The sequence below is a fragment of the Pholis gunnellus genome, assembly GCF_910591455.1.
Source record: "Pholis gunnellus genome assembly, chromosome: 3".
NCBI lineage: Eukaryota > Metazoa > Chordata > Actinopteri > Perciformes > Pholidae > Pholis > Pholis gunnellus.
In genome coordinates this window covers 22899880-22925577 of record NC_136529.1, presented here as the reverse complement: position 1 = coordinate 22925577, position 25698 = coordinate 22899880, and the positions used below count along the sequence as shown (strand labels likewise).

At 42.5% G+C, this 25698-nt stretch overlaps 1 protein-coding gene across 1 annotated transcript; it reads right to left on the bottom strand.

Moving 5' to 3' along the window:
* Positions 1 to 865: 865 nt before the first annotated feature.
* On the bottom strand, positions 866 to 8781 carry LOC306714651 (caM kinase-like vesicle-associated protein; the record flags this gene model as incomplete). The annotated part of the gene is made up of 10 exons (XM_079184729.1): positions 866 to 1201; positions 1383 to 1470; positions 3200 to 3278; positions 3455 to 3591; positions 3787 to 3862; positions 3981 to 4101; positions 5873 to 6011; positions 6543 to 6617; positions 8443 to 8574; positions 8687 to 8781. 10 exons carry the CDS (start codon positions 8779 to 8781, stop codon positions 866 to 868), a joined length of 1278 nt encoding a protein of 425 aa, XP_079040855.1.
* Positions 8782 to 25698: the final 16917 nt, after the last annotated feature.

Sequence of the window (25698 nt, the reverse complement as noted above, 5' to 3'; positions counted from 1 at the left end):
GTTTGGCGGTAGCGCGTCTTTATCAAAAAGTGAGAATGCATGCTGTTTTGGCTACTTCTACAAAGGTCTCTATGTACAGAATCTTTACACTTACAGCTATAAGGTTCTTTCCTGAGCAGGAAGTTAGCAAAGGAACATAGTGTTTGTGTGTCTGTGCTTATGTGTGAAGCTGCCTATAGATCAAAATACAGTACTGGGCATAATAACTCCCAGTCACCAATCGCAGCATTGTTTAACGTACAATGACTGGTTGGTGCAGACAAGAACAACTAAGAAAGATAACAATATTGCCCCTGTGACAGGAATATGTGATCTTCTCCATGTGTGAGGCCCATATACTGAGTATCACGGTACAAGGTCAAAATTTCAGAAGCAATACTTTTCTACCGATTCAAAGAACAAATACTGTAATTGCAAGACTGGCAGAGAAAAGTTTCCCAAGTTGGCTCATTAAAAAGGAATCAAAGCCGTTTTCAGCACAATTATGTCCTCCAATATTCTCTTATCACTAAGAGAAGAATAAGAAAGAAGAATTTATCTGTAAGCCACAGCTTGACAGCAAATCTGTTTGCCCCTAAAACTCAAGTGTGCGGAGATGGACGAGATTTACATAATTTGACAAAAACACCGGAGGGTCAGTGAAAAAAGACACAATACGTGTAAAAAGAAAGCCAACGCAACGCAGCACTCGGGAAAGGTAGCACACAGCATCCATGAGATGATACTAATGCTGCAAGTGAGAGAGAAGCAGAGTCAGTGTCACCATGCTAGCAGCTAATGTACAGTGTGCAGGAGTTGGCGGGGAGAGCAGAGGTCACAAGGGGAGGAGTTCGGGTGTGGGGGGGGGGGGGGGGGGGGGGGGGGTCTAACCCTGCTCGTCCCCGGCCTCAGTGGCAGCCGAAGCCTCCCCATTACAACGCGTCGTGGGTTCGGCCTCCTGCGGCGCCGGGCTCGGTTGCTGTGGCTCCGCCGGTGAGGCGGCCACAGCGGCTCCGGCCTCTGGTGCCGGTTGGCTCATCTCCGCTCCAGCAGGGAGCTCTGTGACGGGAGCGGGCGCTCCCTCGGGCGTCGCGGCAGATGAAGGCGCAGAGGGGTCGGTGGCAGCCTGGGGAGCCGCGGCGTCTGCCGGGGCAGTTACCCTCGAGTCACTCTGCTCGGGTGCTCTCAGTCTCTTCATGATGGTGGTGACCCTCACAGCTTTCTGTGGAAGGAAGGACGACAAGCTGAACTCACATGGGTGCTGTGACCTGAGAACATTGACTCTCAATGTTCTGAACTGTTATACCATACTGCACTACTGCACTTCTTTGTTCAAGGATCAAACAACCACTGTCGAACGTTGTGAAGAGGACGTTCCTGGAAGAGAGAACAGAAGGGCTTACCTTCCATTTAGCTCTGGCGAAGTTCTTCTCTATTTGTGCGCACACATTTTCCTTGATGTTCTTATCTGAAGCCGCACCGCCAGAGATCCTGAAGAAAATTGGAAAAACACAACTTCACAACAGAGCTTTATGCTTCCTCTATCTTTGGATGCTTCGGGCTGCTGCACACACTATTGCTCAATTTATTGTTCATTTTATGGACTGGCAAACATATGCAGGAACTGTTTAGCCTTTAAGGATTATTTTGATGAGGTTTCAGCTCGAGCCTTTTTCTACTAGTTTTTGTCCCAGAGACAATCGACTTATGGATGGAGGAAGGGCCTCTATCGGATCATACCTATCTATCATATCAGATATATAAGTGATCGAAGAAAATGATTAATAGATGCGTTCTTAACACAATAAAATGAAACGTCTGCAAACAGGCGCAATTAAACAACCTCAAAATACATGCAAGACATAATGCACAATGAGGTGTCCCTACACAAGAAAATGTTCTTAGCCAAATGAATGATTGTCTATACTGAAATGCATTAGTGTGGTTACACTAATGCCACTTGAAAACAGAACTGTGCAGCTATTTGGAGCTGTACTTAGGAGCTAAATGCAATCATCAGTCTGTTAACATGCTCCCTAAAAGAATAACATTCTGATGTTTACCACCTATAATGCTTGCCATAAATCAGCCATACAGAGAATTGTCAGCTGGATCTCCATATTTCATCAGCTTTACGGAGCTTTATAGCCAGTTTCAGCAGTAGGCAGCTGTTTCCTGCCTGAAAGCTCTATAAACCTACTGTGCACTAAATGCCGAGCACCAAACGGCAGACGGACACAGCTAGCAACTAACTTGTGAACATGGCAGAGCATTTATCAGCTAAAGAGCCAGATATTTCCTCCAGGCGTTGGTAGAGACCAAAAAACAGATCTAAAAAGATTAAATAGAGTGAATATCAGACTAACATTCATCAGGTGGACAGAAACACGACTCCTAATGAATGATAATGTTGCTCCGTAACTACTAGATGTGTGAATTCGCAACAGTTTGCTAACAAGTTCACCATATCAACTTAAGGTTGATATGTCAATGCTGCGCTCACAACTCACAGCTGCCCCCAAGTGGCCAAAGAAATCTGTTACTGCAGGTTTGTTGTTGTTGTTGCAAGTGTGTTAGCATAGTATTATTTACTACTTAGCACTTAACAGTGAATGTCATGGGCATTTGAATATTTGGTCAGAGATCAAAGTACTGGACAAAGTGAAATGTTGACCCGATGATGGCACTATAAAAAGTCAAGGGATCATTTTTCATGATCATTTCAGTTATTCAAAATGATCCTGTGGGGAACATGAATGTCTGCACCAAATATGACTGCAATCCTTCCAATATTTGTCAAGACATTTGAAGAGTAATCAGAAAATGTCAACCTGTTGGTGGCACCAAAGTAAAAGTCATTGGATCACCAAAGTCACTAGAATACATTGTCTGGGAACCATGAACCTTTCTGCCATATTTTGTGCCAATCCATCCAATATTTGTTTCAGAAATTCCAGGCATTTCCAAGCAGCTTTGGCTTGTTGTTGAGTAAAGTATAAATATTGATATGCTGTGGTAAGTTGCAGCCCAATAAATGCTGAACACTCATTAAGGACAGCGATTAGCCTTTTTTTTTTTAAAGCCTTTTTTCTTCTCAAAATGATCTCAAGGGACCAACGAGAAAGAAAGTCTGCTCTTTTGTAATCGCATCACCACAGTCTGATCACACCGCTCTGGATTAAATGGTCTGCACACTATATATCAAAGCTCTGAAGCCTACCACTCGTGGTTTATAGCCTCCTGGGCTGTCAGTCTCAGGTCTTGATCCACCTCCATCAGACGAGTAACCAGACTCTTAGCTGTCAGAGAAACATCAAAACAGAAGAATCTCAACAAAACAAGGTTTGTTCTCCTGATGGACATAAATATGACATGTGTTGGGCCACTCGACGGTCAAGAAAGGAGAATTTTGAAATGTTTACCCAGCAAGCTGTCACTGTGTACCTTCACAGTGTTAACTTTATCCTAAAAGTACCTGAATCTGAGATTTCATCCCAGTACGGAGAATCAAATTCATAATCGCCTGCCAGGATCTTTCGGAACAGGTTCTTGTCATGGTTTTCATAATCATCGTCGTCAGTTTCGTCGTAGAAAGGAGGGTTGCCTGACAGCCTGAGGTGGCACAAAAAAAAAAGAAAGAAAGAAGAGAATCAGGAGTTAAAAAACATCTACATACCATATTTAAACAACCCATATTCTGTAATGTCTCATGATGTACAATCTTTATCAATATCAACCAAGTCTGAAAGCCGCACAGTGACTTTAAATGAGGTGTAGAGCTTCTTGATGTTTTATGTCAGGACTTACAGTATGTACATGATGACACCTGTTGCCCAGCAGTCCACAGGCCGGCCGTATCGCTGTCTGCCAACCACCTCTGGAGCTGCACGAGAGTAAAGGAACATCATCAAACGCTCTGTGAGTTTGAAAGCCACAGCAGGCCGCCACATCACATTCTCCACAATGTCCTTATTTGCTACTTTGTAAATGTATATCCTCACCCAGGTACTCTGGTGTCCCACAGGGGTCTTTGATTAGCCCGTTCTCCAGCTTAGCAAGGTGGAAGTCGCTGATGACTATTTTAGAGTGCTTCAGGCGATTGTAGTAAACCAAGTTCTCCAACTAAAAAAAAAAAAAAAAATAGCATATTACAATGAAAACATTAAGATGTTATTATGATTAAGGTCTTTCATTTTCACGGTCACTCATCTAGTCAACGTTTAAGAGGTTGACTTTCAGTTGTGGGATGGTTTTTTTGACAGAACTATAATGAGAAGACTGAAAACATCTAAAAGTTTAATTATCCAGTGCAGATTAAAAGAAAGTTTCATTTTGTGTTTTATTATGACTGGACTAAAGCGAAATGCCTCCACCGAGTTTGACGTATTTCCACATAAGAAATGCATTGATTTTCATTTGAGCTGACAGTCCCATACAGGGAGATTTGAGAGGACGCGAGGTGGAGAAGCTAATCCAGGTTTTGCCATGAATAGTAATCATATTGCAACCATCTTTTTCTCTATTACACATTTATCGTCTTGAATCAAGCTCGCTTTTGGTATTTACGTGGCCGGGCTCGCCTGGTGCACCTGTGGCTAGATACAGGGGGGGTGGGATCAGAAAGAATATATAATCCTAGATTAAAAGGTAGGACGTTAGAGGTTCACTTCTTTCATGCACTTTAAACACAGGGCTCTTCCCGTCATGATGACAGTTTGGGAGTCCTGTGGAAAGTTTTCATCAACGGAAACTATTGTCTGCTACGTGCAGAGTTTTAAATATCAATACAGCAGCTGCCTGATGTCTTTTTAAAAATTATTATTAGACTTTTTTGAACACATTTCAAATCGTATGGATATCCTTTTTATGATTTTACAACCATCTGCGCTTAACTTCCACCGCAGTGCCATATATAGGCTACAATGAAAGTGAAATTTAAAATGTGGCCAGTCCTTTTATGTTGCATTTCTTTTATTCATGAAATTATTTTTCACACAGTAACATTTCACTGTTTTACATTAATAAATAATTGCTGGCGATCTGGGAACATAATTGCCTCTCTAATCTTCATATAAACATGATCCTAGTAATGTTCCACAAATCAATTTGGATTTTTAAGAAAACATTATTTTATTTGTTTGTGGTGCTAGAGGAAAAGTCAGGAAATCACAAAGTCAGTGGGATTCATCCTCTGGAGATCATGAATGTATTTACAAACTTGATTGGCAACCATCCAAAAGTTGTTGAGATATTTAAGTCTGAACTAAAGTGGTGAACCCATCGACATTGCCATCCCTAAAAATGAAAATGAGCTCAGATAGAATGTGCCTTGAAATAATATTGACATAGAGCTTCTGTCTGAACTTTACTGAAAGTGCTGTGTGATCCATGGCCTGCATTTGCTGCTAGTGTATGATCTGAAATGATCAAACCTGCAGTCCACAATCTCTTGCATTGTAATAGGACATTTTGGTCTAGCTAGTAAGAGATCAGCGAGCCATCAACAGCACACAGCAGGCAGCCATCCCAGAGCGTCACCGCCATTGCTCTACTGGTTACGACCATCGGCCGTATGTGTGCTATAGGCAGGTTGCTTGGTTCAATTAAAGTGAAATGAATTTCATGGGGCTGAAACTGGTGATTTCTACTGTCTGTAAGACATATACATGTCTACTAGAACATGGCTACGTTTCACTGAAAAGCTTTTCAGAATCTAATCTTTACTTCGATGATATTTTGATCTATATTTTCAGCAGATGACTGATTCTGCAGCATCCCAAGGACATTTTTTTTTTTTATAACAGTGTTATAGGGTTAACAGTGAGATGCCTCCACAGTGATGGCGCCTAGTATGCTTCTGCCTACAAAGCCCTGCACCCCTGTAGCGTGTTACCTTGAGGTTTCTGTGGACAATATGCAGGGAGTGGAGGTAGGCGACAGCCTCCAACACCTGGCGCACCACGTTGCTGGTGTCTCGCTCTGAGTAGTAGCCTTGGTCCAGGATCCAGTCAAATACCTCTCTGCCTGTTGCACTGTGGGAAAAGGAAGGCCCGCAATGCATTACATGTTTGTTGTTATATATAAATGTTATTGTCTCTCCCTTCTGTTATCCGCAATTCTCTCTCTAATTATAATTTTCCAATGTATCTATAGCAAAATGTCAATTACAGTTTTTTTTACAAGAATACACACTCCACCAATTAAAAAGGAAATGGTTTTAATCATTTCCCCATAGATGTTTAATTTATTTTTTTCTAACCAGAATTCCTAAACCCACAAATCAAGGATGAAGGAGGAGACGAGTATCGCGTGTTTAGTATAACCATGAAAATGCATCAAATTCTCCAAGACCACATGCTGATGAGAATGGAGCAGCATGCAAGCAATCATATCTGAATACCAAATGAGTGGAGTTCAGAGCTGTTCTCATATCTACAGGCCCTCAGGCTACAACAGCTCATTCCCCATGAGTGTACGATCAACGCTACAGTTCGGCAGGCCCCGGCTACCACAAAGACGAGCAGAGAGCCTTTTCCCCCAGCTCATCAGACATCTGAACTCACAGTTCAAGGAAGAGGAAGTACTCTTTTTTGGTCTCAAAGACGTCCACCAGTTGGAGAATATTGGGATGCTTCACCCTGAGGAGATGTGTCACGAAGCACAAGGCAGAGAGAGAGAGAAAACACAAAGACAGAGAGAGAGTGATGTCAGGAGTCACACAGGAGAGGACGTCTCCATCATTCATTCTGTTGGAGGAATAATGTAAAGACCTCCTTTCACGCTCGTGAATCACACGCAGCATGGTCGGTTAACTTTACTTCACAGCGCTGAGATCTGCATGCTCAGCTGCCCATCCATAGACAACCAGATATATGTAATCTGACGCATTCATGTGGGCATAAAGACAGCCACGCAAGCAGCATGGTGCAGCTGACTATGCCTTGGGAAACATAATAGTGAATTTGGCCCATTAAAGAGACAATATTTCAGTATAAAAGGTGCTGTTCCTGCATGTGAATGCCCCAGGAAGGCAAAATGCTCCCGTCGCCTTCAAGATTGTTCTTACTATTTTTAAAATTGCACTGAATGTGGAGGAGGCTCCAAAGAAATTACTTCCTCAAATCATACAAAACTCAATAGGTTAGTCAGTGAATAAAAAATGTAGATGTGGGACATTTATGCATCATTATCATTTTGCGTCACCACTGACAGGTGCAGCGTTGCATATAATGTATGCGTGTCTGTTACATCAGAAGCCGAGGGAAAGCATTGCATTATGGGACTTTTGGAAAAATGTAGTGCACGTCTTTTCAAACACTGAAATAAAATGTCAGAAAGTGCAGCAGGTAGCAAATGGAGAGAGATTTTAGACACGCAGTAGCTACATGTGGACAATAATACTGTGTGTCTCTACAACCACTCAGAGGTCATTCTCAGCAAGCACCTGGTTCAATTACATAAGAATGAGCGGAGCAGTTTGCAAAGTCAAATGTGAGTGCACTGCATAGCATTGGCCAACGCTCCTGCTGAACAGCCTTTTTTCTTTCCTTACATTGGTCTGTTAATAAGTGTTACCAATACAAAAAACCTCTACAGACATATTTCAAGACATAACAATTCCTCTGCTTAGTAAAAGGATAGGTGTTTCATGTGTTTTTCATTAACAAAGTTCAATTAGCTCATTAACAATCGTTCAAATTACATTAAATTCTTCTCCCTCATCAAAAAAAATTCCAGAATATATGAATATTTATGAATTAAATAGATTTAAATAGAGCTGAGAGAACAGTGACATTCTTTTGGTTAAAAGTAATAAAAAGATATATGAAGATTAATACTTCAGTAAGCACCTCTTTTCTTTCCTAATGCCTATATTCAAGCATTTTAAATTCAAATCCGCATTTGATGTTTTGCCAGCAATTATTCCCTGCCTTTGACAATGTCATCGTATTCGATTATTCACTCAAACCCCCCACAGCTGATTAGACCATAAAGATCAGGAGCAGTGAGCGCTGCTGTTATTGAGGCGTCTGAAGGGTAATTTTCAGAGGAATATGAGTTCATGTTTTGAAAGGCTTCTCATAAAGAAATCACACTTTCGTATTCATCTTGCTCCACTGCTTCACCTGCTGTCAGCGACAAATTGCATAATAAAGGCCCAGGTTATGCTAATGTGGGATTTAACTGAAAGTTAGATTATTACAGAGAAGTTGAGACAAACAAGGTTCTTACAAACAGTGGCTTTGTGGGATCACTCAGCAAAAGGAGATGCGCTTTACTTTTCTTATTAAAGCAAGCGCCGACATTTGTTTTCTCTTTTGTTTTTCTTTTCGAAAATTGATGTCGTCTGTGAAATTAATATTTAAGAAGATGAAACAGGGGAGACAAAAAAGCAAAGTCTTATCGCAAAACTCATCATGCACTAGTGACTCCACAGAACATTAACCACAATGAATAACTTACATCTTTAAGATGACGATCTCATTTTTCGCAGCCTTGCGGACTTTCCTTCCATCCTTTTTCAGGAACTTTTTACATGTATACATTTTCATTGTAGTTTTGTCCTTGGCCCTGAATATCTCACAGAACTCCTCCCTGAAAAGAAGCATTTTTTTAATGGCATTTGAGGTCAATTTACAGGGATACAAACACAGATCATAATGGTTCCTCGATAAGAGATAATGCATAAAGTTGTTGAGGTACTCACGATTTAACAATCTGACCCAGGTCATATTTATCCGTAACATCCGAAGGATTGTTATAATCCTTCTTTTCCCCGATTGTTAAACAGCCAAACGGCATGGCCTGCTCCTGACCTGTGGTGAGAGAAACAAGACAGCGAGACAGTGGAGTGAGAGAATTAAATGAATAATTACACTTTCATCAGTCTATCAGGGTGTCGGACTCGGGGTTAATTCCTGACGCCCCTCCAAGCTGATCATTTCTCTCCAACTTGGCCTCACACGGTGCCAGAATATTACACCGGATGATGAACTTGGGAGGAGAAAAAAATAAATACTCCACTAATGCTGAGAAAGCCTTTCACAAGTGAGAGCTAAAGAGCCACCAGAGCCAGTGTCAATGCAGAGGATTGTTTCACTTACTGTAACGGAGCCTTTCATGATCCTGTATTAAGGTTAGAGCCATAGAGGGATCTGCTGCACAGGCCGAGCTTTATTCAAATACCTAAGTTATATAATACAACAGCGAGGGGAATGCTTTTGTTGTTTTTTTGAAGCAGAAGTCTGGGTTGATGGTGCTTCTCTGTGCGGTGAAAAGTTTCAAACCGTTGGGGTCAGGGAGCTGAAGGAGAAGCGGCTAATATGATCCGAGAGAGCAGCGAGGCAACCGCGGCAACAAGTGAGGCATTTCCAATCAAGAACGGGAGTCAGCAATTACAGGCACGGCACCCCAGGACTCCGAGGGGGTTTAAAGCACACTTGGAACACCTAATTGCAGTGCAGCCTCTCCTAAATAGCATGTAGTGAGATTTGAGACCAGCCTTGGGAGACTTAACTGCAGGTTTGTTTGTTTTTTTACTGGGAATTAAAGGTTTTGTCGTCAGCATAGCTGGAGTTGATATTTATGTGTCTCAAGGGAGGAGGAGGGGTTCTTTTGTTGTATTCCTGTCCCAGCCCTGACGAGTCGGGAAGAGAGATACCAAAACAAGTGTGCAATAAAACATTCATGGGCAAGACAGTCAGTGTGTGTGTGTGTGAATCTGGTCTATATGCTAGAGCTCAATGGAAAAATCCACAGAATCCATGTTTTTGTGGTGATGTTTTACAGTTTGAAAATCTCATAACGATATATCAGCCGATTTGCTTAATATTTAATAAACGTCCCTTAAATGGACCCATTTACTTTGAATTACCAAGATACGCACTAAGCAGGTAACTTGAACAGTGATGCGGTAAATAAAATACCAGCAGTGACTCCAAGAAGTTACGGCTCCCAGCCAAAGAAAAGAGCGGTCGACCATCGAGCAAATGCTTGTTTTTACACTTCCGTGACTGTACGGATTAAAAAAAATAAAAATCTGATGTAATGTTAATAAGTGAGCTTTAGAAGTGCTGGTAGACAGATTTATTATCTTCAGACAGAGCCAGGCTGTTTGCTTCTGTTTCCAGTCTCTGGACTGATGTGAGACTGGAATTGATCTTCACTTCTATTCTCTGCCAGAATAGCAAATAAGAATCCCTTTAACTGCTTACCATGAAGAGTAGCTTCAAATTCAAACTAACATTCTCGAATACAGATGTGAGAACCACACAAAAGGTATATCAGGTTATATTACCTTCAACAACTTTGGCATTTCTGTACAGCAAAGTATCAGTTGGGCTTTTTTTTATATGCATGATTTATGTTGATCCATTAAGAGATAAGTAAGATCTCAAACACATGACTTTTACTGCAGAACTAAAAACACATGGTCATCATTAGGGATAGGAGATATGGATCAAATCTCCTGTCATGGTGTTATTGTATATCACAGTAACGATATACCATCATTCATATAATAAACTCTCATGACAAATGAGAAACCTTTTATAGATAAACGGTGACAGTCTGTTTTGGGATAATTCAGTGCCTTAAATACCTAACAAATGAAGGCACTTAATCACATTGATGAAAAAAATCCTGTAAATCCAATAATGACATAAAACAGACGAGGGAACCAGCGCGTTGCTTACTTCTGGGCTGGCCTACAAAAATCTGTCTTGGCTGCACCAACCTGTAGCTGGCTTCATAAATTGTTTTGAAAGGAAATAGCTTGCAAATAAGACAGAAAAGGGGCTGGGATGGGATCAGTTACAACAAGCAAGTGTGAGACTTCTCTTGTGTTCAACTCCCTGGCGGATTTGGGAAATCTGGAGGGAAAGCAGTTGTTCGCTCTCTCAACAACTACCCAGGCACTAGGCCAGCAGCTCCGCTCAGGGCCTGACAGTACAACGCTGCAGCAGTACGGACTGGTTCTGAACTGGTGGGAATATTCTGTTTGTGAAGCTGATGAAGGTAAAGCAGGGCAGTGCTGAAAAACGATTGCGCAGCAACATTTCTGCGGGTGAATAAAAAGGGTAAAAAAAAAAAAAGATTTATTTCCTATCCTCACAACAGCCACAGTCAGGGTGATGGATGTCCGCATGGAAATGAGAGCAGCCAGCATCAGACGTATAGCGCTCTGTGTGAGAAGGGCAATCCGTTCACTGTAGCTCCACCAACAGACTTCTAATCCAATCTAAATGAACGAGGCTCAGCGCGGAGACGTCTCAAATTACCAAGAGAAAGCTGTGCTCTCTGTGAACTTCCTTTTCTCATCCGAGTCTGTGTTGTGTAGTCCTTGTAAGCGGCTGGCCTTTCCTGGCTGCACTGTATCTCTCTCTGACTCTCAATGTGTGTTACATGTCTCTCTGTGGTAAATGCTTCTGGCTCAGCGAAGGTATAAAACGAACAGCGGCTTAAATGGAAGTAATTCTTAGTAAGAAGCAAAAAAGAAAATCTGTATTTCCAGAAATCATTTATATTCTGCAAGTGGCTATAACAGTCCACAAGAGAGTCGTTGCATTGTGGAGAGGGAAAGTAGACCGGAGAAAAAGAGATCGAAAGAGCCATGCTGATGATGATGAAATCTAATAAATCTGATGAAGAAATCCAGATGATAAAAGAGCCTTTGTTGTTTTGGGAAAAAAGCTTATTTTACAGGTTCATCATGAACCTGTGAAAAGAAGAGCAGGCTATAGAGACACGAACATTCACAGACATCCAAAACCAGATTAGCTCACCAAAAAAACCACAAAGCGTCTCTGTCAGCCGCTCCACCTTTAGAAAAATGAAAAGCGCGAGAATTTCTGTGATGGATGGAAAATTTGTGAAGCATATCAAGTGGAAAGAGCAGGATGCCGGCAATATCATATAACGGAGGCAGCATAATGGGCCCATTTGGACTGACCACCATCAGCAACATTGGAGCATTATCACCCCATATTCTGACTGTTATCTGCCCTCGGAGAGCGCCAATCGATGACTCGCGATGCTTTACGGACCAGTGTGTGACAATGGGTCTGCCGGCCCGGGTCAGCTCGGGCCACCCAGCTATATCACCACTGACTTTCTGCAGAGGCAGTGAACATTTACTGGACGGAAGATGGATGGCGATAAAGATCTCGGGCTTATTAGGGGAGCGCAGCGCCTCGTCCAGCCAGGCGAGCCAATGAGCAAATGAGGTTTTCCTTGTGCCTGGTGAAATCGATGAGAAACTCTTGAGGATTAGGCTGAATGCGGCGCTCATGTGCACTCTGTCAAGGCTGTTTTTTTTAACACAGCGGTAAAAGGGGATTATTTTACCTGCTGCTATGGTATGGTGCGCCTCGGGGGAAACGGTGTCTGTTTGGCACGGTAAGCCTTTGCGTACGAGAGCAGCCGTTTTGTGCTAATCCCACCAAGTGGCTCCCTGTTGTTGTTAGAAATCTTTTGTTTACCGTTTAGTTTTCGACTCTTGTCTCTTTTCTTCTTTCACCCCCCCCCCCCCCCCCCCCCCCCCCTCCCCCCACGCTCCCCTTCTGGCTCAGCAGCCACTAAATGAGGATGCACAATAAAGATCAAACCCCCCATGCATCACACTTGTGCTGACTGCAGGCCACTACAGATTTACTGACGTGAGCCTAAGCAGTGCTGAGCCTCAACAGTTATGCACAAACTATAGACAACATTGACCGGCGTGAGATTAAATATATACGATCAAATAAAAACATGCCGTATCAACTGTACATCATTTTTATGGATGCTCAGCTTTCACTGCATGTTCCTTAGCCCAACTGGAAACAGATAGACATACTACTAAATTGCTTTGCCAAATATGTTTTGGAGGAAACATATAACTTCAGTGGCAACATGCTTTCTAATCCAGAAAGTGTGACATCTTTCACTGCAACAAAGTTGAATCAAAGACATCAGGGTTGATTGTTGGGCATATAAAGCAAAGGACTGTGACATTGAGACTAAGTATTACGGCGAGCCATATACTGTTGGGTTTGGGCTCCTAAAACGCTTGGTTACGGTTGGTTGAAAGAGTTTGGGATAAATTGTGAAAAAGTCAATCAAGTAAAATCAGTCAAAAAGTTTAACTTCAGCGATCGATATGTTCCCCCGTATTAACTTTTCCTCATTATGTTTAAACAGAACATGATCTGAGCTGCATTACGTTTCCAGCCAAACATTCTCAATATGAAATTAGCTGTATATGAATGGCATTCATAAGTCTGCAGACTTGCTAGCGTGAAAGCACTTTTATTAGTCTGGTGTAACTCAGAAAAACTCAGAGCATTCAATTTAAAGCTGCGCTAATCCATATTCTTATGTGAACAACGGATCAAATTACGATGAGTTTTTGTTTTTACGGATCCTAATGTAACTGTTTTGGTTCAAGCAGCTGTTTTCAGGGAGAAAAAACTCAATTTTAAATTTCTAAGCACTTTCCCCAAGCACTGTGTTGATCCACTCTTGAGCTTTTTCAACAAACAAGTGATTTTGTTTTGAAGATGCTCAGCTCAACTATCTAAAGTACCATCACTCTCCCTCTCAGGCTTTCCCTCCGTTCCTGAAGGATTTGGTTGGAGCCTCAGACCCAAAAGGACAGACTCTCCAGCTATTAGGAAATAAACATCGTTGACATTCTTTTTCGTTTCATCCCTGCTGAGCTCCTGGGATTGCCCGAGACACTGTGATAGCACTCTGCCTTCAGCTGAAAGGAGGAGATAAGGTCAACACAGATTGGCACGGCGACAATCCTGCAAGTCTAAAGCGACATCAGTGCGAGAAAGACGCCCAAATGGTTGCCCCCCCCCCCCCCCTCCCCCATCTCTTCCTGTGAAAAAAGTTCCAGGGGAAACAGTGAAAGGAAACTCTGCTTATTAAAGTGGAAGCAAACATGAGGACTGGAGGATAATAGAAGGCAAGATCTTCTGCTCAGTCTCGAGTTGAAAGTCCTTAACTGAGGCAAGGCTGAAAAGAAACTAAGTTCAAGTTTTAGAGTTTTTAAATAAAACCGGGTCAACAGTTACACTTTAAGTTTTAGTAAGGCTTCAATCGCACCAATACGTTTAATAAAGTCTCTGCCATATTTATTTTTTCAATGACGTCAAATACATGTCATGCTCGGAGTGAGAGGTGAACAACACCTCGGCCCGATCTGAGAGGTCAGACTGAGCTGCAATGTCAGAGGTGCGATGTCAATAGCAATTGAGAGACGAATGTGTACGTGGATGGTGTAAAATCTCCTCTGACGTAACTTGATTCTATGTGACATAAAAGATTTTAGCTACAGGTATGAACGTGGTCTTTTGAAGGTGGGTTTTTTAAAGACACCATAATTATAGAACAGATTATTTTCACGTCGAGTGTTAGCGCATAACACATCAAGGGTGTGCAAGTGAAGGGCAGACACAGCCCAAAGACATTTTAAATAACACGGAGGCAGCCCGGCAGTAACGCTCATACAACTAGAACACTAACCATCTAATTAATATTTATGTGTAAAATTAATAATAAATTTGCACTTGTTAATGCTCCGAGGGTACAACAACATGCAAACGTGAACGTGCTAATGATTGTTACTGCCTACCATACAGTAAAAGTTAAATCCCATTAGCGACAAAGCTGTACGACTCCGAGTGAACTTTTATGGATGAAGGGTTGAACTGAGGGCCAACACGATCCATTAGCGCTGACTGAGATTTACTCTATGAATGGTGCACTCAAGGTGGAATTTTGATGTTACGCAATAAATCCAAATCTGTCATCGCATGACCCTGGCAAGGCCTACGACAACGCTGCACTGTTCGCAAAAATATTTTCTATAAATTCAGAAGAAATCGGCACCGAAGAAGACCAAATCAAAGCACTTTATATGCATATTATTTCACAGTACACGGTATATACTGAATTAATTCATTGACGATTCAAAGTATGGAAGCAGTTCTAAGAAGCTCACTGGGGAAGAAAGAAAAAAGCACATTCTACACTGCCTCATTACTGCAGCTTACAAGAATGGTGTCTTTTCACATTTCACTTTTAAGGGGAAATGGCTCCCTTGGAAATGTTGACATAAAAGTTTTCATGCACCGTCTCGGGGGGGGGGGGGGGCAGGGCCGGCGGAGCGGAGGGTCTGAGAGGTCTGCGACGACGGGGAGACGAGCGAAAGGGATGGCACGTTGCATCAATCAGCAGCGTGCGGAACGTGAACGGTGCCAAAGCTTTTTATTAAAAGTTGGCGCATACACAATTTAATTAATTATTCATGGCCGTCAGTATTCTTTTCCACAGCGTGTCTCACTGGGCCTGCGGTTCGTGCCTTTCTCGTGTCGAGGAATCGCTGTGTCCCGGGACTTTAACAGTGCGCTGGGAGCAAAAAGCACGCCAGCCCCGGCAGTGCTGTAATAAAAACCAGCCTTCTCTCCTCAGCCCTCCTCTAATCACAGTTAAGTGCGCTGAACTGCTTGTCGGCGCACACGGCGAAGAATCTCTCAAGAATCCATAACGTTTTTAATTTGTTTGCCAGACCTCACATTTGAGGATTTGAGGCCAACTTGTATTTCTTTTATGTTTTTTTTAAGGGCGTTATCAAGGCCAGGGGCCGTAATCACTCAGTCGCTCATTAAAAAACTATCCGACTCATATTGCTGCCTTCTCTGCTGTGAAAACACTGCAGTGTTCAGCGTCTTCAGCGGCAGAGAGCCAGCGTGAGAAAGCCCTCACTCTTCTCTCCACTTAGCGCCTTTCACACTTCCTTCTGTCTCCCTTTGCCATCTCTCTCTCTCTCTCTCTCTCTCTCTCTCTCTCTCTCTCTCTCTCTCTCTCTCTCTCTCTCTCTCTCACAGTCGCACCCGGAGCCCCTCCATGCTGGCGAATGGCTCGCGGCGACAACGCCACAGGCTCAACCTTGCGCTTTACGAGAATCACAAGACAAAGTTGCAGCTCCCTCTCACAGGAAGGCGAGACAGAGAGGCTCTTGTCACACACACACACACACACACACACACACACACACACACACACACACACACACACACACACACACACACACACACACACACACACACACTGTGCGGTTCTCAGTTCCGCTGTAGTTGATATGTCGCCCGCAGTCACAGGACCGGCAGGCTGGCCTTTCTTTTCACCTGCTGCCATTATCTTAAAAAAATAAAGCACGGCCTTCATTAGGCAGGGCAAACACACGGGGATGTTTGTTATCAACTACGTACTGATGTGATTACAACACCAGATGCTCGGAGCCTGCCTATGCATTACAACCTGGAAAGCGTTGTCTCAGAAAAGTGAATTCAAAGTGTGTCCACTATGTAACCTACGGCTGTGCCTGTATGTGGTGTCTTCTTTAATCCTGTCAGCACCAACATTCATCTAACCCCCCTTTTGTTCCACAGCACTTATAACCAAAGACCTACAGAGCAGCGGCTATGCAAAGCACAACTCCATCTTGTTTATTTAACCTGCAAGTCATGAAGACATTGTGAATATGAGATGCTGTGGTTTTGTCACATCAATTATTAAAGTGATTCACGCTAGTGGATAAGCTGACGTTGCTACTAGTGCTTGAATGGTAATTGTGGGCTTGGCTTGCCAGTGGGGAGAGGCTTCCTTTTTTCCGCATTCAACATTTTTGCTGTATAGAGATTTTATGATATATGACTAAAGTCATTTTGTTCATGACTTGTGCTCATTAATAAATATGTTTCACGTTAGTAAGCCATACATCAATCAATAAATTAATGAACAAAGCAGGAAGGGAAAAGCCCAATAAATGTCCATGTTTGATAAACGTGCAGCAATTTGCCTGTGTTATCACCAGCGTTGGACAAGTTACTGTAATCGATTATTAATTGTGCTGTATCATCATTACTTTACTTTTGTCGCTCTGCCCAGCTTCATCAAAGGTTCCTTTACACAACTCCAAATCATCCACCTCTCTCCTTTTGTATTTAACATGTAAGAACACAAAATGAGACGGTAAGCAGGCTAATTCAACAACGCAGCTAATGGTAGCAATCATACGGTAATTGCCGCTACAACCTACTGCAAGTAATTATGTTGACAACAAGACAGTGACACGTTGATGGTAACAGTTCCAGTAAATTGAGCAAATAGCTAACAAGCAATGAAATTAATTAAATACTTAAGTATTCAGTTACTAGCAGAAAAAAAAAAATCACTGTGACAACTGAATCCCGTGTTGGCGCCACATTGTATGCAATCCACCCACGACTGCATGGCCACTGTTGACCTCCAATACGGCTGCCTGAGGGTGCTTCAGAGTGACCTGGACAGCCTGTATATACACACACAGTCTTCAGGTAAGTGAAGTGCCTTCCCTATAGAGAGACTATGTGAGAATAAAATGCCAGCTTGTTTTGATAAAACAGCTGCAGACAATCCATCCCGGGGGAGAGTGTGTGCGAGTGCATGTATGCATGAGTGCACACTCGTATGTGGGCATTACAGTGTGAATCCATACACCGCACTATGCTAAGAACTGCATAGAACATTCGCGGTCCTTTCCTATTTGCAACGGATACAGACGCTATTTCTAATTTTAGCCCAAGAAATGCCTCCGCTGTCAAGACTCCTGTACCTTCATGTCATGTTTCAGTCCCATGCAGGAGAGTGTTGGCGTGAGCGTTGTGGATCGCAACATAAGGTGTTGAGTGCAACGTTTTAGAGTGCCCTTGATTACAGAGACAGCTCGGCGAATGGATGGTGAAGAGTCCAACCAACTGGAGACAAAAGTTATACACAAAGTTATACTCAGATCATTTACTATGCACTGTGTCTCCATCACTGTACTAAGAAACAATAAAGAAATAAGGAAGTTCTGTGAGTATCTGTGAATAAAGTTTCAACTTGAATACAAGGCAGAACAACAGGTTTTCACTTCCAGTGTTAATATCTTATTTTTTCCTACATTTCATAAAGTGTTTATATATATAGTTTATATATTTTGTATGGGAGTAGGCCTACATATGGTTTCACAAAAGGCAATGTTCTGCGTTTTAACAGGCTTTACTTCCTCTTCCTCATGATGGACTATTCTCTGGGAAGGGCCCCTTTCCTTCATCCGTATTTTTGCTGTATAGAAGATGTTAAATGTCAAGCGAATGCACCGATAGCTTTACATTTTTATCTATTTTCATGCCAAAAAATGCTAATGAGAAGTGATAGGCAGGGATGCACATGTCTCATATGAGTGGGTCTGACGCGGGTCGAACATACGTTGAGTAGACCCGCGTCATACGCTCGGCTGCTATCTGAAAGAGTTCAAATACTACAAGCAGCTCTTTGAGCCCTGTTGGGTGGTGATATATTTTAGGGTGTGTAAAGTTTGAGCATTTTGGACGTTGGCGCCACCGAGTGGTAGAATTTGAAAAAAAAGACATTGGCCCATAGATCAGACCTGACGACACAAAGACAAATGGGCTGTACAAACATAGCACACATTGTTTTGGTAATTATATGTTCTACAAACAAAAACATACACACATTTGAGATGTTGTAATGTTTAAAAACATTAAGGTTAAAAGCTATATTCTATCTTATGACACAACCATAATAAAAAGAGCACAATCTCCTCTTGACTTGAGAAAAAAGAAAAAAGAAAGATAGGTCTGTTGTGTGCATGAGGATACCCAGTGGCTCAGCGTCTCCTCTACACCGAAGCCGACGTCGCTGCCGGTCTTATTAGCTCTCAGTTGCTCCGTCCCGCTTCAGTGGACAGAAACTTTAATTGCGGCGCATTAAAATCGACATTACATGAAATATTATCGTCTAACGGCAGGGATAAATAAAGCGGCCTCGGTTTGAATGTCGAGCTCGCGCTAATTGAAAGTCCCCTCAGAGTGCTGACTGTGAAATTGATAGCGCAAAAGCGACACAAGTTATGAGCGGTAAATTCAAGAAAGCCCATTAATGAAACTGACAGGAGGAGACTGTAAATTAATAACGTTTGAAAGCAAACAATAGTACACCACGCCGGCTGTCTCCCCATTGTTGGATGAGCTACTTCTCTGTGGGGAAATTGCACTGCACTGTAGCTGAACCGCTGCAGAAGTCAATCTTAGCCAACGCCGTATCATCCAACAGGCACGAAGCAGCTCATTTCTGTATCACATCTTGTATTATTTAATTGGCTTGTTAGACATAGGATTAGACTCACTGTTCAATAAAGCTTCCTACATTTGAATGACCCTGAGTCCTAGCTTAATAGTGTGTGTATGGCGGGGGGGGGGGGGGGTAGTTCAGATACATACTGTAGGTTATTAAGCCAGCTAGATTTCCAGATGGTGGTCACATTACTCTGTCCCCGCTGCCCGCATTCATGCAAGAGAACGAACACATGTAAGAAGATTAGAGGAAAAGACAGGAAATCACCCGAGTCATTAAAACTCATCCCCCGGGCAACATGAATGTCTTCATGAATTTTATGACAAGCCATCCGACGGTTGATGAGACATCTCACTACAATACAAAAACATCAACCTAATGGTGACACTAAGGGAACATTCAGGGGATCACCAAAGTCAGTCGGATTCATCCTCTGGGGACATTGAATGTTTGTACAGAATTAGGTGCTAATTCATGGATTCAGTGGATATGTGGAAATTCAGACTTGTTGGTGGCGCTGAATGAAAAGTCAGCTCCCCAAAAGTCAATCGCATAGCTGTGATGTATTTCAGTTTAAACTAAAGTGGTATACACATACATAGAATTTCTCTATGTATTTCTGGCAAAGAGATTTGAGGATTTTTCTGCAGGCACCAGCATACACCACATTCTTAACTCTTATACGACAACAAATCCTTCCCAGCACCCTCCTCCCTGTGTTGTATTTTCTCCCCCCTGTGTAAAGTAAATAGATTGTGTCTAATGCTCTCATTAGTTTCCGCCGTATCTCGGCGTATCATTGCGTGCAGGCTCTATCTTTTATTCTCTCTTCTCATTCAGTTTGAACAGCTCCATTCTCCACCGGGGAGAGGAGGCTTCTTATATCATCCTTTCACTGAACTGAAAATAGGAAGCGGAGAGCATGAAAATGCCTTTGACAGAGGGGGGTGCTGAGGCTGCCGCGGCTGCATCCCGGAGCCTGATGTTTAACACAAGGCAGATCTGGAGGGGGTTTTTGTCTGAAGTCCGGCACAACTGAAACCGAATGCGCTGTGATGAATGCGTTGCTCAAAGGCAACGCATGTGTGATGAAGATGTGGGTATCTGCATGGTTTAGATTCATTCTATGTGATGTCTTTTCGCTAATGAAATAGCCTCAATCTACAGGGAGTGGGGCAGCGCAAGGGCTGCACTTTTTGGCAAAATACTTCAAAACGTGCTTCGTAAAAGATCAAATGATGCTGAAAACTTATCAAAAATAAGTAAAAGACAAAAGGAAGCTCACAAAAATGTGTAATTGTGGGGAATTGCAAATCCAAGTCGGGTCAATAACATCAAGCATGAAGCGATGCTTTAATACAGATCTGCTGTTCTCAGTCCCTCTACTAACTGCCATAACTCGAGCTCTGGTGAAGTAGATTTTGATATTCAGCTAAACCAGCAGAAACAGGAACACTGCAGTGGAAGGTTCAACGTTGTTGTGCAAAGGCAGGGCAAACTCATGTGTATGACCCGGCTCACTCCGCCGCCTTTTTTTTTTTTTTTTTTTAGCTGGAAACCAACATCGAATCAGCACAATGCAGTGTAACAGATGAAAACCAGTTGGGAGGTAATGATTCGACATGCACAAGCCTCCTTGTTGTTCACGAGTTATCCAGTTTTAGATTTCGTTAGCTCCACGTCCAAGTCCAATCGTGAATGCCATCCGCGTGTTCATTTAAATTCTCTTTTATTCCGAGAGAGCAACAGCGCGGAGAGGCTTCGCGGCCAGGGCACCATGCCGCTGCTTGTTAGAAGTGTGTTATGAGGTTCTCAGCTGTGGAGCTGTTGTTGTCTAAGGGCTTGGTGTGAAATCAAAGAGAAGATTTCTCTCTAACGCTTGCTGCTTTGGAGAGAAGCCTAGAAAATGGAACAATGATATTATATCAGTTTGTGTTAGCTAATGTGATGCTTGTCTCAACACGTTCTGCTGTGTGGCAGCACAGTTAACGATGGCAATCTGAAGATATTATTCCACTTTATATGTAAAATCTAGAACACTGTATGTATACGAATTCTCCTGCCAAATTAAAAGAACAGTCTGTCATGTTTGGATTCCTTGTTGCACCAAGCTCCAATACCTTGTGTGTCGGTGGGTTGTCAGCATTGTCGATTGATATAAATCATTCTATTGCTTCTCAAAAGGTTGCGGAGAGAGTTCACATCTTTTTAGAAATATCTTTCCATTTGTTTTCAATGTAGCACGTCATTTATTTTTCATGGTTGTATGGGTCGGTATGGATTGACACTATAAAACCATGGGAGTAAACATTTCTCTACTATACTACATTAAATATGAACGAGCCTGACCGCTGTTGTCAGGAAGAATGAATGAAAAAGCTCTGTGCTAGTCAATGATATTTGGAGTAAGACGAGATAAATTAGCTAAAGAAAATGAGTGGGCGTGCATAAACAACAATGGTCTGTATGAGTGTCAATAGCTCGCTCTGCATTGATAACAGTGTGTAACAAAGCACTAACTAAACTGAAAAGATCCGATCCGTCACACAAACCTTGACTTTTATAATCCGTTGTACTCTACTAAAAAAGTTATCTTTAAGATTCAGCAAAAATAACTTTAAAATAGAGATGGTCAAAGGTCTGAAAACTAAAGTAAAAAAAATAAGTTTATAATAATAGGAACCCTGAACCCTGAAAATCATGTTTCCAAGAAAATAAAAACATACAGCATTGCTCATTCATGTAGTTTATAAACTAAATTCATTCAAGGCGTAACTAGTATGACCGCCTCACGGTTGTATTCCGCCGCCAACCAGTGATGTTTGCAGTTTACATCCATGTCTGTCCCAAATGTCATCACGTCATCATTTTATCCTATTTTATTTGTGTGAAACGGTCATAAATAGCCTATGAATTCTTCAGTTATGGCCCCAAACGTGATGTGTGAGGTCATAATAAAGTTTAACCATCAAAATCTAATCAGTGTATTCTTAAATCCAAGTGGACGTTTGTGCCGAATTTGAAGAAATTCCCTCCGGGTGTTCCTGATTTTTAAAATGTCTACATTTCTTTTATGTCCCTTTGTTTAAGGATTTCTATTAAAGTAGTTGGCACCGTTTAAAGGAAGCACTGTGCATCCTTGAGACTGACCCGACAGCGTGTGTTGCCTGTTTGTAATAACCAACAAAAGTACAGTACCTTGATCTGACAGCCACACTCTCCCCTGGCGCAACTGTGAGCGTCCCAGTTTCAAATAGGTGGTTACTCTGTGTTTGCGAGCGAGCTGTGGGGGTTGCTATCGTAGACGCACAGTATATTTCCAGTGCGGAGCCTGTGAGAATAATAATAATAATCTTTGCTACACAAGCAAAATACCGTGTATGATTTAACCAAAGTAAAACAACAGAGTTAGCTGTTCCTGTTCGACAGTCATCACAAAATATATGACCAATGGGCTTGAGTAGCCCACGCGCAAATGAGCCACCGGTAAACTGCGGCAAAGTCATTAATTAGATCAGACACGACTTGACAGACGCCCCGCAGATGGAAGGCCGCAGGCATAAATATCCAGGATGTTTGCAGAGGTCTTTAAAACACTGTCATACCCTGATGATTCCAGGCGTGTGCAGTGAGAGCAGGTTAATTCACTGATCGTGTCACACGCGAGAATAATAACCCTCCTTCATGTTTGTGATTTATAAAGCTTTGGCTGCAGAAGGACAGCTGCTGTAGGATTAATAAACACCGATACTATAAGGATTTTTGTCAGGAATACACAGAGGTTACCGCGCTCCAGTTTCCACCTACAGAAGCTTAATGTAAATCAGCTCTGTTAAATTCTCCACAGCCTCTTCATATTTACAAGCCATTCTCTCTGGGGGAGAAAACCCAAGCAGGATGAGGGATGCGTAATCTCTCTTGACAGAATGTTCGTGGAAATTAGGTTTGTGTCACTGCTGTGTGCTTTTGGATACTTAGCAAGAGAAGCCAGCTCGCACTGAATTTCTGGCTGCTTCCCGATTTTCAGTAGAGTGGAGCAAGTGTAGTTCTCGCTCTGTGCAGGTAAAACACATGTTGGAGCCGCTGCAGAGTCGCTTGTCGAACAGAGGCTTTCAATTAAAATTCAACGAGGTCCAGTTCGAGAGAACTCCCTCAAGCAAATGTCCAGAACATCACAGTAATGTCCAACTTGCGCTATGATTTTAGACCCATACATGTTGAAGTAGCCTAACAGTTGTATTAACGTCTGTATGTCAACAACTGACTGTCATTTAAAATATAGAAAGTTCAATTGAATAATTTCTCAACACTCGAGTCGAGGGCGACGCTTATCGCAATACACTTATTTGATTGGCCGAGTAGCATCACGTGAGATGGTTTACAACGCATGTAATTGGTCGGTGCGTTTCCTGGACCGCTGAACGAGTACCGTAAAGGCTGGAAAAGCTGCGCCGGTTAAAATAGAGGCGCTCCGGCAAAATGTAATAATTCTCAATTATCTACTGTTTTTTTTGGTCCAAGGTCCAGATACAACGGCGTCTGGGTCCGGACCCGGGTCGCGGTCCGCCTATTAGTGACCCCTGTTGTAGAATATCCAAGCAGAACTGAATAACACTGCAGTGGCTTAACAAGTTTCAAATGGGTGTAAATGCAAGATAACAACCCAGTCTCCATGGATATGCAGTGGTCACACGGGTGAAACGGCACATTATCCGTAAGAGGCGACATATTCTTGTTGGTGTGGAGAGAACTTGGCCTGCTGGGAGGACGCGTTCTCGCTCTTCAGATCCGGGGTGAGTGCATGTGTTGCGGCCCCGCTGTAAGCACAGACCCAGTGAGGGGCGGTGAGCTGTCCTGCATATGGGCTCGATGGTCCCGGAGGAATCACAGCACCGCCTGCCCACCAGTCAGGCCCACCTGCTCCTCAGCGGAGCCAACCGAACCCCATCCCCATGCTGGCTACACTTCCTGTTGTACACGCACGCAAAAACACCAAGCTGCTCGAAGAAATGGAAAAAAAACAAACGTCATTCGCATTTCAGCCAATGCTTAAATTGTTCGAAGCATTCATGCATGTTTACTGTTCTGAATGTAGCCGAGCGTTATGTAATTAATCCACGCAGTAAGTTTCTTCTATACTTTTTTTACTTTCAATTGAAGCGTCATCAAGTTAGAGCCGAAATAACTTGCTCTTAGAACTTATAATTTGAGGGGGAAAACATGCTTAAAACCAGGAAAGTAGAAGAGAGAGGAAAAAGAGCTGATGCCTGCCTCCCAACTATTTTATATCCACTCAGCAAAAAGCTCAGGCAGGACGTGTAAATCATGCACACTTCTTCACCAGATTATCATCTGATCCCAAAACTCGACAGCGATGTTCAACTCATCAAATGCAGCTGTCAACACCTCCTTCGTTCCGTCCCTTATTTATTTAGTCTCTTGCCTCCATATAGAAGGAAAGTCTGTTGTTTGAAATGGCTCAACATGTAAAACTACAGTATATGCTATGCGTGTTTGTTTGGTCTCTCATGATCAAAGCCATTTTCATACAGATTTCCTACCAACATGTATGTATGTTTTGTATATTTTGATATTTGATCGATATTGGATTGATAGCGTGGGATGAGAATAGATATCGTCTCCGTAATATGGCATAAGTGTTGTCTTTTCCTGGTTTTCTTTTTTTTTTACTATTCTGTTTCTAGCTATTCTAGCTGTTTTATTTGCCTTTACCCACTTAGTTATTATCCACATCACTGATGTTTATTCATCAAAATTATCATTGTGTGAACATTTTGTGAAAGCACCAATAGTCAACCCTAAAATATTGTCGCAATATTTGTATTGTGCTATTATATATAAAATATTGTGATTTGATTTTTCTTCATATCGGCCAGTTCTATCCTCTGACAATGATTCTATTGACTTTGGCAACTTCTAGTGCCTGAAACCTTTTTTGTTTTTATAAATAAATAAAAATAAATAAAAAAAGCAGCCCTCTCATTCACTGTCCTTCAGCTGTTTTGTCTCATGTGACATGTGTGGCTGTTCTCGTTTTATCTTCATGACGACAATGTTCCTGGCAGAAACACCGTGCAACTGTGCAGGCACAATAAAGCCAGTCTGAACTGACTGACTCATTTAAATCCATGTCTGCGGCACAAATGTGCACAGGGACAATCGGAGTCGTAACACACGGGGGGGGGGGGGGGGGGGGGGTTGGTCCTCTGGTGCATACTTGGCCTTGCTCGCACAAGTTAATGTGGCAGGAATACCAGGCTCACCGCTCTACAATAAAACCTACTATCCACCACAAAGATGCACTCGTGCACTTCTTTTCATCCCACGTGAACGGGAAAAAAAAAGCCCATCTCTGAGGCCTTTTCTCCAGTCAATAGTAGCAGTCTGTGCCTAAATATACTTTCCTCCGTTTTCCTTGCTTTGTCTAGGCAGCGATACAGTTAATCTGCTCTTGGTGGGGGAGAGCAAGAGAGAGAGAGACTCACATACAACCACGCTGAGAGAGTGAGCAGGGAGGAGTGGCGAGCA